The sequence below is a fragment of the Ranitomeya variabilis genome, chromosome 4 (genome assembly GCF_051348905.1).
Source record: "Ranitomeya variabilis isolate aRanVar5 chromosome 4, aRanVar5.hap1, whole genome shotgun sequence".
NCBI lineage: Eukaryota > Metazoa > Chordata > Amphibia > Anura > Dendrobatidae > Ranitomeya > Ranitomeya variabilis.
The window spans coordinates 444302118-444316608 of record NC_135235.1 but is presented as its reverse complement, the minus strand read 5'-3'; the positions used below and the strand labels follow the sequence as shown (position 1 = coordinate 444316608).

Here is a 14491-nt window from a genome sequence, read left to right as displayed (position 1 = left end):
TAAAGGCAACAATTAGCACAGTGTATGTCTCGGTGGGAAAAACTCCACCAGAAAACATCTTGGCTCACTCGTTAAGAGATGCAGAGAAGCAACCTGGTCAAATTTTAAATACCGTATTTTCTGGTGTATAAGACTATTGGGCGTATAAGACGACCCCCAACTTTTCCATATAAAATATGGAGTTTGGGATATACTCGCCGTATAAGAAGGGGTCATCTTATACACCCAGTCATCTTATACGGCGTGTGCAGTGCAGATGGTTCCCAGGGTCTGGAGGAGAGGTGACTCTCCTTCAGGCCCTGGGATCCATATTCATATAAAAAAAAGAATAAAAATAAAAAATATGTGATATACTTACCCTCCGCCGGCCCGCGGCTCTCAGCGGTGCAAGCAGCGACCTCCATTCCTAAGGATGCATTGAGCGAAGGACCTTCGATGCTGTCGCGTGACCGTGACGTCATCGAAGGTCCTTTGCTCAATACATCCTTAGGAATGGAGGCCGCCGCTTGCACCGCAGAGAGCCGCAGGCCGTCGGAGGGTAAGTATATCCCATATTTTTATTTTATTTTTTTTGCATGAATATGGATCCCAGGGCCTGAAGGAGAGTCTCCTTTCCTCCAGATCCTGGGAACCATACAGGACCGCTCCCTGCACATGCCGTACCCGGCGTATAAGACGACCCCCAACTTTTGAGATGATTTTCAGGGGTTAAAAAGTCATCTTATACGCCGGAAAATACGGTACTTTTTGCAGACATTATAAGTTGGACGTTCTGTCAAACCAACAGACGGCCTTTGGGAGGAAAGTCCTCCAAGCAGTAATCCCGCCTATTAGGAGTTATTTGGTATTTCTCCTGGTTGTGCTGTCAGGAGGGACATCCTGGAAAGTAGGAATTAGTCCTACCGATAGTGCTGTTTCCAGGAGTCCATCATGACAGCACTCCCTTGAATTTTCTGTCTGCTATGTGATCTGAACATGTGTAGAGGGGAAATTTGATAAAAAAAATTTTATTGCATCCGTCCTGGTATGGTACTCGGAAAAATCACTGAAGGGTGGTGATGGGGAGGGGCTATTTAACCGCTTCTGTGTTCCTGACCCTATCAAGGATAAGAAGGACTACCTCCTGGTGGTGCTGTCGTGATGGACTCTTGGAAATACCATTACTGGAAGGACTAATTCCTACTTTCTTACAGTTGGAGTTAACCTGTTTTATTTGTGACCTACACACCTAGGTCTAATAAGAACCTATATTATCAGTGGCTCAAGAAAGCTTAACCTATAAAAAGACAAGTCCACTTAGGGCCGTATTTAGGTTTTCTGCTGCCCTAGGCACTTTTAGCGCTGCTTCCCCCTTTGGTGAGTATGACACTATCGGCAGTGACTTTAGCAAGAATCGCTGATGTGAAAGTCGCCTTTTGCAGCAGATCCGGCAGTTTTTCTGCATCTGCCGTGTAAAGAATCACTTACGGCAACACTGCGTTCGGCCTCATTCATTCCCTATGGGATTTGCGGCACTTGCCATGATCTGGCAAATGCGGTACCATACCTCCCAACTTTTGAAGAAGGGAATGAAGTATAAAGTGTGCGGCGCGCTATGCGTGCTGCGGCAAATTTTAGGCCACGCCTCTAACCACACCCATTTCACAACTAGTCACACCCATATCCACGTCCAAACCACAGCCATTTAGCACTGCTGATCACACTGTTTTATATACAATAATTATAAACGAAACAATATGGCCACAGTGCTCCATACTGTATAATGGCCACACATGATGCTCAATACTGTATAATGGCCACACATGATGCTCCATACTGTATAATGGCCACAAATGATGCTCAATACTGTATAATGGCCACACGTGATGCTCCATACTGTATAATGGCCATTGGCCACACATGATGCTCCATACTGTATAATGACCACACATGATGCTCCAGACTGTATAATGGCCACACATGATGCTCCATACTGTATAATGGCCACACATGATGCTCCATACTGTATAATGACCATACATGATGCTCCATACTGTATAACGGCCACACATGATGCTCAATACTGTATAATGGCCACACATGATGCTCCATACTGTATAATGGTCACACATGATGCTCAATACTGTATAATGGCCACACATGATGCTCAATACTGTATAACGGCCACACATGATGCTCCATACTGTATAATGGCCACACACAGTTCTCCATACTGTATAATGACCCCCCCCTCCTGTATGCATGGCTCCTATTCCCCCCTGTATGCATGGCTCATATTCCCCCCCGTATGCATGGCCCATATTTCCCCCCCTGTATGCATGGCTCATACTCCCCATACCCCCCCCCCCCCCCGTATGCATGGCTCATATTCACCCCCCCTGTATGCATGGCTCCTCTCTCCACCCCCCCTGTATGCATGGCTCATCTCTCCCCCCCCCCCCCCCCCGTATGCATGGCTCATAATTCCCCCCCCCCCTGTATGTATGGCTGATGGCTCATATTCCCCCATATGCGTGGCTCATAATTCCCCCCCCTGTATGCATGGCTAATGGCTCATAATTCCCCCCCCCTGTATGCATGGCTGATGGCTCATATTCCCTTGTATGCATGGCTCATAATTCCCCCCCCCATATGCATGGCTGATGGCTCATAATTCCCCCCCCTGTATGCATGGCTGATGGCTCATACTCCCCGGTATGCATGGCTCATCTCTCCACCCCCTCCCCCGCTCCTTCTCCCATCTTGCATGGCTCGGGCGGCTTACCTTCCTCCTTCATCCCCCCCGTCCCCCGTCCCTCATACTCACCTGTCAGCTGTCCCACACACCACGTGGCTGCGCCGACATCCTCCCTCTGGCTCTGTCCCGCCGCAGCGCCTTCTTCCTGAGTGAGCGGTCATGTGGTACCGCTGATTAAGGTCATGAATATGTGCATATTCATGACCTTAATGAGCGGTACCACGTGACCGCTCACTCAGGATGCGCTACAGACGCTGAGACCAGGCATCGCTGGAGCAGGGTGAGTATCGTCTTCAAGGAGGGTGGGTGGGACTCGGAGGCGGGCGGGGGCGGGACGGTCGGTCGCGTTTGTGACCCGGGACTAAAAAAAAAAACCTTGCTCAGGTGCCGCCCCCCTGCAATGTCGCCGCCTTAGGCACGTTACCTCGAGTGCCTAGTGGCAAATACGGCCCTGAGTCCACTGCAATTTTAGTTTTTATTGAACAAAGTACCGTAATAAAATATTTTTATATACATAAGTATAAAAACAGGTAGGAAGCCACATAGTACATGTTATAAGGGTAATGACCGACAAGAAGCAAAACACCGATTATAGAACTATGTAAAAAATTGTAAATGTATAGCTGTACATGGTGAGATTGTTGAAATATATAAACAGTACAATGTAATCAAAGTGCTATATGGAAATGTATATCAGTACTACAAAAATAGGGATACCAGTGATTACTAGGTAGCGGTATCAATCTAAACAAAATACTCCATCATGGTAAATATGATCAGACATATCTAATAGGGAGAACCCCCCACTCCGACGTACGTTTCTCACAGCATCTTCAAGCACTAATCAATCTATTGGGTCCGTGCCATGGAAATCATGTTGCTAAGTAAAGTTTCTTTTTCTTACAGTTGGTGTAAACCTGTTTTATTTGTGCATCATTGTATATCTGTATGGAGATTTGGCTATATATGCAACCGCTGTACCTCTGTCTCTTGTTCAGGTTACATGGTAAGTAACAATCAAGAGACTCTTCATCATAAACCATAACACCCAGCAGGTTAGTTTTTAGGTCTGACGAAGGAAAATAATATTACACCTCCAGCAGAAATTTTCCATCATTGCACTTCCCGCCTCTATTCAAAACTTTGCACTGCTTTTATACTTTTATAGCACTAATGTATTTTATAAGTATAGAGCTGGAATGATTAAACTCTGTGGAACTGTCCATGCAATTTAATCATGTGATTGACCAATGAGGAGAATAGGTGGAACTGTCCTCATATTTTCATTATAGGAGACATTCTGCTGTAGTAATGAATAATACAGGTTTATTCCCAGTGACTTATGTAGACAGCGTGCGACCCAAACCTTGTTCTGACTGCTATATCTGACATCCAAGGATAGCACCAGTTAGGAAAAATCATATTAAATAATGCAGAGTGGAATCTCCTAATGTAACACCTTTTACAGTGTTTGTCATTATAAGGCTACTTTCACACTAGCGTTGTGTACTGCACGTCGCATATGCGACGTTGCGGCGCACCGATGCTAGCTGTGAAAGCGCCGCACAACGGGGGCAGCGGATGCAGTTTTACAAGGCATCCGCTGCCCCATTGTGAGGTGCGGGGAGGCGGGGGCGGAGTTCCAGCCGCGCATGCGCGTTCTGAAATGCTGCAGACGACGCACCAAAAAACGTTACAAGCAACGTTTTTTGGTGGCGACGGTCCGACGCAACCTTCGCACGACGGTTGCGACATGTGGCAATGCGTCGCACTGCGTCGCTAATAAAAGTCTATGGAGAAAAAACGCATCCTGCAAGCACTTTTGCAGGATGCGTTTTTTCTGCAAAACGACGCATAGCGATGTGCAGTGCACGACGCTAGTGTGAAAGTAGCCTATAAAGTGATGGCATATCTTTATTATACACCAATACTTTTTAGATCATTGCGGATCATGAAAATGAATGGGCTGCAGTAGCACCGTGTTTTTATTTTTTAGTTTTTTGTTTCTGCACAATGAAAGCAAAAATAATATTTTTTTTTTTAACCAGACACAAAAGTTGTTCAAACACAACTATTTTATCTGACTAAAATAATTGAGCTAGATCCATTTGTTAAATCATTGAAGTCTGTGTGGAAGGATCAGTTTTTCAGCCATCTGAAACTGATCCAGTATTTTTGTGTACTGTATCCTTTTCAAACGGATGTTGAGGCCATGTTCACACGTTGCGGATTTTCCCGCGGATCCGCAGCGTTTTTGACGCTGCGGATCTGCAGCAGTTTTCCATGCATTTAACAGTAGCATGTTAACCTATGGAAAACCAAATCCGCTGTGCACATGCTGCGGGAAAAAACGCGCGTTGTTTTTTCCGCAGCATGTCAATTCTTTGTGCGGATCTGCAGCGTTTCTGCACCCATAGACTTGCATTGAGTCAGGCACATCCGCAGCAAAACCGCAGATGTAAAGAAGATCTGCATTTTAACTGCGGGGGAAATGCTGCAGATCGGGAGGAGGGAGTGTGTGGGCGGTGACTGTGTGTGTGCGGGCGGGGTCTGCAAGCTGTCCGGGTGTGTGCGGGGCTGTCCGGGTGTGTGCGGCGCAGTCCGGGTGTGTGTGTGTGCAGGCATCGTCCGATGGGACTACAAGTCCCATCGGGCTATGCTTGCTTACAGTGATAGTGATTGACACATTAGCCAATGATGGGACAGTAGTAGTCCCATCAGCCGGCTAATGTGTTGAATGTACAAAAAAAACACATACACACATATACAGAACATACAGTACATACTGTACATACAGCATACAACAGAACATACAGTACATACAACATATGACACAGTACATATAACAGAACATACAACGTATAACATACAGTACATACAACATATGACATACAGAACATACAATATATGACATACAGTACATACAACACATACATATAGACATACAGTACATATACACAACAAATACAGTACATACAACATCGAGTACGTACTCGCCATCACCTTGATCCCCGAAGCCATTGGTCACCTGTAAAAAAAATATTAAAATAATAAACAAACAGTATACTCTCTGATCCGCAGATATCCAATTAATATGAGTGTCCCACGATGATCTCCCGTGGAGACAGCCACATCAGCTGATGTGACCGCTCTCCAGGAAACAATGACAGAAGGTATCCTTCTGCACTGTATCCATCCGCCGCTGTGAGAAATAGTTCCTACTCTCACTTGTGGCACTGCTGTGTGGGAAAATTCCCATGCAGCTTTGCCATAAAGTGAGACCAATGAACTCAGATAACCTCTTCAGTGATGCACTGCAGGACCCATTGTCTTTTGTCAGTGTGTCACTGGAGGCCCTATAGAGCAGTGACATCACCTGATGTCACTGTTCTATAGGGGGAGATCGTCGTGGGACACTCGTTATTAATTGGACTTCGGCGGAAAGGGAGTATACGGTTGGTTTATTTTTAATTTTTTGCAGGCGATCGAGTATGGCGGAATTAAGAATATTAAAACACTTTTTTCTGGCGGTGTCTTTTTTAACCCTTTACTACTATTGGATTAATAATGGATAGGTGTCTTATTGACGCCTCTCCATTATTAACCGGGCTCAATGTCACCTTACAATAACAAGGTGACATTAACCCCTTATTACCCCATATCCCACTGCTACAGGGGAGTGGGAAGAGAGGGGCTAAGTGCCGGAATTGGCGCATCAGCCCGCAGCTGTCTGCGTAGCCTTTCTGGCTATAAAGTATAGGGGGACCCCACGAAATTTTTTTTGGGGGGTCCCCCTATTTTAATAGCCAGTAAAGGCTACGCAGACAGCTGCGGGCTGATATTCATAGCCTGGGAAGGGGCCACGGGTATTACCCCCTTCCCAGGCTACAAATATTGGCCCCCGGCAGTCAGCTTTTCCCCTCTGGTGCAGAAAATTGCACGGGAGCCCACGCCATTTTTTTCCCGTTTTTTTTTTTGTTTGTTTTTTTAAATTAAACATGTTCATTAATCAACATCGGCCTTGCTATTATATATCTATGGATATATCTATAGCTATATCTATAGATGGATATCTATGGATATATCTATAGATTTATCTATAGATATAACTATGGATATATCTATCTATAGATATATTTATAGATACTGTATATCTATAGATACATAAATATATCTATCCATATATCTATCTGGCTACTTTCACACATCAGGTTTTTGCCGTCAGTCACAATCCGGCGAGTTTTGAAAAAAACGGATCCTTTTTTTTTTCTGCCGGATCTGTTTTTTTCTCATAGAGTTGTATTAGCGCCAGATTACGCCTGATGGCCACATGTTTCTTCCGTTTTTTGCCAAATTCGTCAAAAAAGCCGTTTCCGGCGGACAGAGAAAACGTACAGAGGAAGGTTTTTTTCTCTCCGGCGAAAAAACGCCCAGCGACTTATCCGGCGAAAAACGTATGAAACTGAGATGTGAAATGATGAATCCGGCCTCCGAATTCGTTTTTTCATGCATTTTTCCATTCAAATCATGCACATTTTCCGTTCTGCTCTCTCTTACTTTCTCTCTCTCTATCTCTCTCTCTCTCTCTCTCTCCCCATATATCTATCTACATCTATCCATAGATAGATATATGAATAGATCTATCTCATTCCTTCTATCTGTCTATCTATCCCATTCCTTATATCTATCTATCTATCTATCTATCTATCTATCTATCTATCTATCTATCTATCTATCTATCTATCTATCTATGGATTGAGATAGATGATAGAAGGAATGAGCTAGATAGATAGATGACAGATAGATCTATAGATAGATCATATCTTTCGATCTATGTATAGATCTATCTATCTGTCATCTATCTAGCTCATTCCTTCTATCTATCTGTCTATCCCATTCCATCTATCTATCTATCTATCTATCTATCTATCTATCTATCTATCTATCTATCTATCTATTGATAGAAGGAATGAGATAGATAGATGATAGATAGAAGGAATGAGCTAGACAGATAGATCTATAGATAGATAGATCTATACATAGATCGAAAGATATTATCTATCTATCTATAGATCTATCTGTCATCTATCTAGCTCATTCCTTTCTATCTATCATCTACAGTATCTATCTATATTTATATTTATCTGTCTGTCTGTCTATCTGTGTGTGTAATGGAGTGTGGGTTGGACAAGAAATGACATCACAAATCTTTTTTTTGGTCAATAATACATATTTATTTAGCTTTCAAAAACACGCAAAAAACGCATGAAAAACGCACCTGCGTTTTCTGCCAAGAGATGCAGATTCAGTGCAGAAAAAGCCGCAGGCAAATCTGCAAAGTGTGCACATATCCTAACTGCTCCGGTGAACTCATTCTTAGGCTAAGTTCACATGCCCAGTAATCATCCGTTAAAGAGGATCCAGTAGCAATCAGTTTTGGTTTTGTTCCACTGGATCTGGCACTCTCTTCATCTCACATTCCCTGTTCTGATCTGTTCTGTTACTGCTGACTTGCCAACTTGGCGCCATCCCTCTAGGCTTCCTGCCCCAGATCCCATCTCTGGAGAATCACTCACAATTTTTATCACTTTTCTTGTCCTCTATTCTGGATTATGCTGTCTGTTCCCTCGATCTCCACCCACTTCATGCGGCTCATCTGATTAGTCAGACCATAGGTCTGCTTCCATTAGAGGCTAGGCCCTCTCCGCCCTCCTGTCAAGAAACACTCTGTCCCTGTCAAGAAACACCTCCACTTCCTTACAGCTGCACTTCCCCCAACCCTCGTATGATTTATAATTTAATTTCAAAGCTCAAAAAAGAAAGCCCTCACACAGTTCCATGGACTGAAACAATAGAAAGGTTATGGTTCTCAGTAAATGGAGATACAAATCATTATTATTTCATGTATATTTTACTGGTTGAAAAGAAAACCTTATACTTTTGGTATTGCTGTAATTGTAGTGACTAATCATGTTCCCTGGTCATATTACTTTGCCACATAATACAATTAAAAAAAGGCAGAAATGTAAGGGGATGTGGGGGGGCTATTTTTTAAATAAACCATTTTACCACTCTTGGAATTTTTTTTCCCCATTTTTCAGCACATTTTATGGTAAATGAATGGCGTGATTCAAAACTACAGCTCATCTCATAAGAATCAGGTTCTCATACAGCTATGGTGTTATAATAAAAAAAAGTTATGGATCATGGCATATAAGGGGAAAATAAGGAAAATGTAAAAAAATAAATAAATAAATAAACATTTTGTTAAATAATAAGGGTTTGCCACCACCTTCATGGTGCAGTATATGGACAACTCCATACAGAATATCACTGGTTAAACTTCCGGCTCCGTACATCCAGCTTACAGCATTTTATTTTCCATATATTTTCGCTTGGAGTAAATGTCTGAACAGGCCTTAAATCCTCTTAGGAGCTGGTAATCCCTTTATAAACCTTTATGTGAGAAGTGTTTAGGGTTTTTTTTTTTCGATCAGAAAATAGATGAAACTGCGTCCTATTGAACGGTTAATGTCCTGACTCCATTACCTCTGCCCCATATATTACATCTATGCTGTAGAGTTCATAGTCGTGCAGTACGGGCCATTTGTCACCATGCTCTCACCAGCCTTCTAGTATGCCAGTGACTAGCGGAACTGATGCCCTCACCATACCATCATGTGGACGTCGGCAATTGTCTGTCATCCTATAGAGCGTTAATCACCTTACTTTCTATCCTTATTCAGTTTTACTGGGAATGAATCATGTGGAACTCAAGCGGGAGAAAGAAATGACACCGACCCCTGTTGGGGAAACATCAGGCGGATTGATGCTTACAGGATCTATCTGGCAAGTTATTCTTCCTAATTATAGATTTTAGGATCCCTGGAGACATTCAGCGATATGTGATTCTAAATTGACCTTCATGTGTGAAGTTGTTTTGATTCATACAAATTACTTTCCATCTCCAAGATCCTATCCCAATGTGTATTAGATATAATAATAATATTAACAAATTATGTAATTAGAAATGTAGTATAGTTCTTCTGATTCGCTATGTTGCTTACCCCATGTGCAGGGCATTGCAGCAGCTTTTGTATCCATGGTTACGATCACTCATATAGTGGCATGCAGTTAGTGGTCATACCTAAGCTATGGGTTATGTGACATAGCTAATCAGAAGAACTATACTGTATTTCTAATTGGTGGTATTTGCTATTATTATTATATCTTGGAGATGGGAATACCCGTTTAATTGGGTTTTTCCCATGATTTTATCGTGACATGTAAGTGGGGCTTATGAAAAGTGCAAAAAGAGATCAATATCCATTTTTTATATCAGAGGGAGTCCCTGTGCCTGGATAACTCCCGATTACCATTTTATGTTTGGTCCTGTTGACCTACCCTAAACATTTGTGTGGAAAAAACACTTCTAATCTTTAAAGTGACCTACCTGAATGGAGTGAGGGTCCTGCATGCTCCCCCTGCTTTGTTCTTGGCCTGTAGGACTGGTGCAAACCCTGGAAGTCTATCCCACCTCTCCAGCTTGGCGCTTTCTCATTAGACTCTCTTTACATATGTGTTTGAGAATTGTACAAAGGAGCAGTCACTTGGCAGTCGGGTCTCATCCAGAATTGGCTTTGATGCAGGTATTTTGCATAAACGATTTATTAAGTACAATTCTGACTGTGTGTGCCAGACAAATGGAGTTCATCTGTTTAACTGTGTATTACACAATGGTTTAGAAAGACCGAGCTAATGAAAAGTAGACATATGGAATAACAAATCACTGATTCGAGGCTTTGATCACTGAGCCAGGAATTGGGGTTGTCTCCCTGTGTTGTATTTCATGCATTCAAATAAATGACTATCCACAAAGGGTCGGAGCAAAAAGTGCTACCGAGTACCCATATATCCGAGTAGGACCACCCCTGTAAGGAGACCCACTAAATAAAAAAGGACTAGATCTCCAGAGCTGTATGGGGGTTAAAAAACAAAATGAAATCGGGGGAGCAGCAGGAGAAAAAAATCCGAAACTAGTCACTTTTGACCTGGTGACCATTCCTCTTTAATGCATTGATATAATTTCAGTTTTCCTCTTTTCTTTCTAGGCGGTGTTCACTCTATTCCTCGGCCCTTTTACTTTCTTTAATGTGCAGAAGACCAAATATCTGCAGATTTTGACGTCACTTATGAGATGGATAGGTAAGTGGTGGAAACCAGCATTAATGTGTGACATTATTATATCCTCGTTTATGCAGGAGAAATAAATCTTGTCTACACAAACAACATACCGGTCATTATTTATGGCATTTCTTTGCATCGCCGCTGTTATTAATAAGATTGTCGTTGTGAATGCTAAGCCTACAGTTAAAGGGCCCATCACGTGGAGTAAAGCAGTGTGGTGTGTGAGCGCCCTTGGCAGGCCGAGCGGCTAGTAGGGCAACTGGCAAGGCTTATGGGCTAAATAGATGCCAGATTACTGGGAATACTTACACAGACTTGTTTAGTGTTATTGGACCATCGTACTGTTCAGTTTCATTTGATATTAATATGTATAGTATAGTTGCATACAGGGCTGTGGAGTCAGTGTCATGGAAATTGAGGAGTCGGAGGTTTGGCTTACCGTCTCCACAGCCCTGGTTGCATAGGTTGAAAAAAGACCTAGGTCCATCAAGGTCAAACTTTCTCCACCAATTGTGTATAGATAAAGTATGGTAATCCAGTCTTAAATTAGCTTCCTATTGAAATGACCTTGTCAAATCTGATACTGTCAGGATCTGCTGCCAGATTTCACAAGTCATTCTACAGACATTACTAAATAAATCTGTCAGAACTTATGAGACTGGTGTCATTACTTTGAACAGCCATGTTAGAATCGGTGTAGAATACTTCTTGAAAGTTAAGCTAGTCGCTGCCCAATTAGCCTGATTAACAGCTCCTCAGTGTCCTTCTTCCCTGCTGCTGAGATCTCACATTGCTCAGTACAAGCTGCAGCTTTCAGTCAGGCTGGAGAATGATGCATTTAATGAATTAGGGGCATCTCTTAACTGACGTGTGCTGCTGTAAAAAAATGTCTTGATTAAATGAACTTTTCATGAATTTGACTTGCGGGTGTAGCCATGCTCTGTCCAAACTATGCCCATATTGGCGTATTTTGCCAAGCCTGATAAAGGGAAAAGTGGCAATATATTTGCTCAACTTTGCGGAGTTGCTAAAACATTTTGCGACTTGAGGGGTTTTTTACGCCAGATGTCTGGTGTAAGCCCCTAAATGAAGGACTCCTGAACTAATGAAACAAACGAATGCCACACGTACTGCAAACATGGACATGAGAAGAGGGCCTAAGATCTATTTAATAATGTTGGCAGTTTTTTCTTTTTGTAAAATCCAGGGGAAATCTGCTCCATCACCTGGAACATGATAAACTAGTGCTTGTCTGATTCTCTATAAGAAGGTATTTAGCTTTGAATTTTAGGAAACCCAACAAGAGTAATAATAAGTATGATTGAGCTAGAATACCAGACAAGATCCTGAATAAATTTGCATTCTCTGATTCAGTGCCATTACATATGAGAACCTTGACGTGGCCTATAACTATGCCGCCATTTCTGCCATGCGATTAGCTGTGCCTTGTGGCCTCGCCTTAAGAATGACGTTCCAGACATTACACTTTTTGATTGAGTTCAGAATTAAGCCCCCAAGCTTAAATAAAATATACCATGATGATCAGTTGCCTGTCCCATTCTGAGATTGACAACGGAATATTATGAAAACTCTGTCCGATCCTTCTTCAATGCTCTACAAATCCATTTACTCGCATCCCACCCGCTCTGAGCGCCTGCAGGCAAATGGAGATTAAAATCCTCAAGCAAATCCATAAACCAGATCACGTTTAAAAGTCACAAGCCACCCCACCCACCCACATGGTCCACGCATGTTCAAGAAACAACACAACTCCTGCTCATAACCCTTTACTGCTCACACTGGTAGAGAGGGGGCTCTGTCCTTGCAGCACTATGGGGAGGAGAGGTGGTAGTGTCAGGGGCCTCCTTCTCCCAGTGATTTATGAAGCGGGTAATGAGTTTTCACAGCTTTACTGCCACTTTGTTCTCATCTGAGTCAGTCTCATAAATCCTGAAGACAACAGTTTAACTCTTGACTGCCCGCCTGCACACAGTATAATTTCTGGGCGCATGCCAAAAAGGCCTCCGATCATAAAAGCGAGATCACTCGGGTCTTTCGCATAACTTAACCCCTTTTATTTTATATTTCTCTGCAGCTTTCATCATCATGATCGTGCTGGCACTCATCCGGATCGGCGAAGGCAAAGGGGAAGGTAAACCCCCTATGGCAGATGTCTCGGGGATCCGAAATCTTTTTGGGGTGTGCGTGTATTCATTCATGTGCCAGCATTCTCTGCCTTCACTGCTCACACCTGTGTCCAGGAAGACACACCTGACCGGACTCGTGCTCTTGGACTACATACTGGTCCTGTCTTTCTACAGCCTTCTTTGCTTCACAGCTATATTCTGCTTCTCCTCCGGGAGCCTGATGGACATGTACACTCTTAACTTCAGCGGATGTAGTAGTCCCTTTGTGCCTACGGTGATTGGCTACTTCCTCGGATTATTCCCAGTTTTCACCATCAGCACCAATTTCCCCATCATTGCTGTCACGCTGCGAAACAACTGGAGGACTCTCTTTCATCGGGAAGGTGGCACATATCCCTGGCTTGTGGACCGTGTCGTGTTTCCGCTCATAACGCTGGTGCCACCTATCATTGTGGCATTTTGTACAAACCACCTAGAAATTCTAGTGAGCGTCACGGGCGCCTATGCAGGAAATGGCATCCAGTATGTTATTCCAGCGTTTCTCGTCTTCTGCAGTCGCAAGGACTCTGCCCTGGTGTATGGACCTGATAGTAGTAACAAGCACCGGTCTCCTTTTAAACAAATAGGCTGGGTGTGGTTTGTTCTCCTCTGGGCGTTCTCCTGCTTTATATATGTCACCGCCAACATAATCCTGACTGATGTTAACCTGTAAGCATTACAAACCGTGGGCATCATGGCCTGAGCAAGGCGGTTACGTGCTGGACACACGCGGCCTTTGTCTTATATACTGCCACAAGTTCGCTGGGGCTGGCCCCATTCTCCCTGGACATATCCTATGCTGTAATGATTAGGTAGAAATCATAATTATTTACTGAAAACGAGGGCCCTCTCATCGGGTCAAAAATGACCAGTTTTTGCCCTTATTTTTATTCCCATTTCTCCCGAGTAATCAGTTAATGTTTTGTTTTTTAAATCTTCCATACACTTCCAGAGATGTAAGCCTTTAAATGCTAATTCTTATGGTTTTTACCAAGCTGGCATAACTCGTAGTGTAATAATACACAGCAGCCTAAAGGCAAGCTTGAGGGCACCACTTCCTTAGTAAACACCTAAAATATTAGCATTAAATGGAACCTGTCACCAGGTTATCCCAGTGTAAAGGCCCATATCTAAGGAACCATGTGGTGGATTGTTAAAATGAACAAAAAAAAAAACAAAACGGGACACTCAGGAGCAATATGAGCAAAAAGTGGCCACTTTTGAGCTGGTGACAGCTCCTCTTTAACAGTGCCTTGTCTTCTTTCTGGAAAATAAAGGGTTCACTACCAGAAAGACATTGTCTGTACTGCATCGGCATGTTAAAAGGGGCATTTGTTGCCTCTATCAATAAAGGTAATGCAGGCACACCTTGCGCCTCTGG

General features: G+C 43.1%; 1 protein-coding gene across 2 annotated transcripts in view; it reads left to right on the top strand.

The window, feature by feature from the left end:
* The window catches only part of SLC38A12 (solute carrier family 38 member 12), a 37225-nt gene extending 22935 nt beyond the window's left edge, over positions 1-14290 (top strand). For both annotated transcript variants that reach the window (XM_077251497.1, XM_077251498.1), the window contains exons 7-10: positions 3644-3743; positions 9484-9586; positions 10849-10942; positions 13020-14290. In XM_077251497.1, the coding sequence (XP_077107612.1) occupies positions 3644-3743; positions 9484-9586; positions 10849-10942; positions 13020-13783 (1061 nt within the window). In that variant the 3' untranslated portion in view covers positions 13784-14290. The remainder of the gene's footprint in view (positions 1-3643; positions 3744-9483; positions 9587-10848; positions 10943-13019) is intronic.
* Positions 14291-14491: the final 201 nt, after the last annotated feature.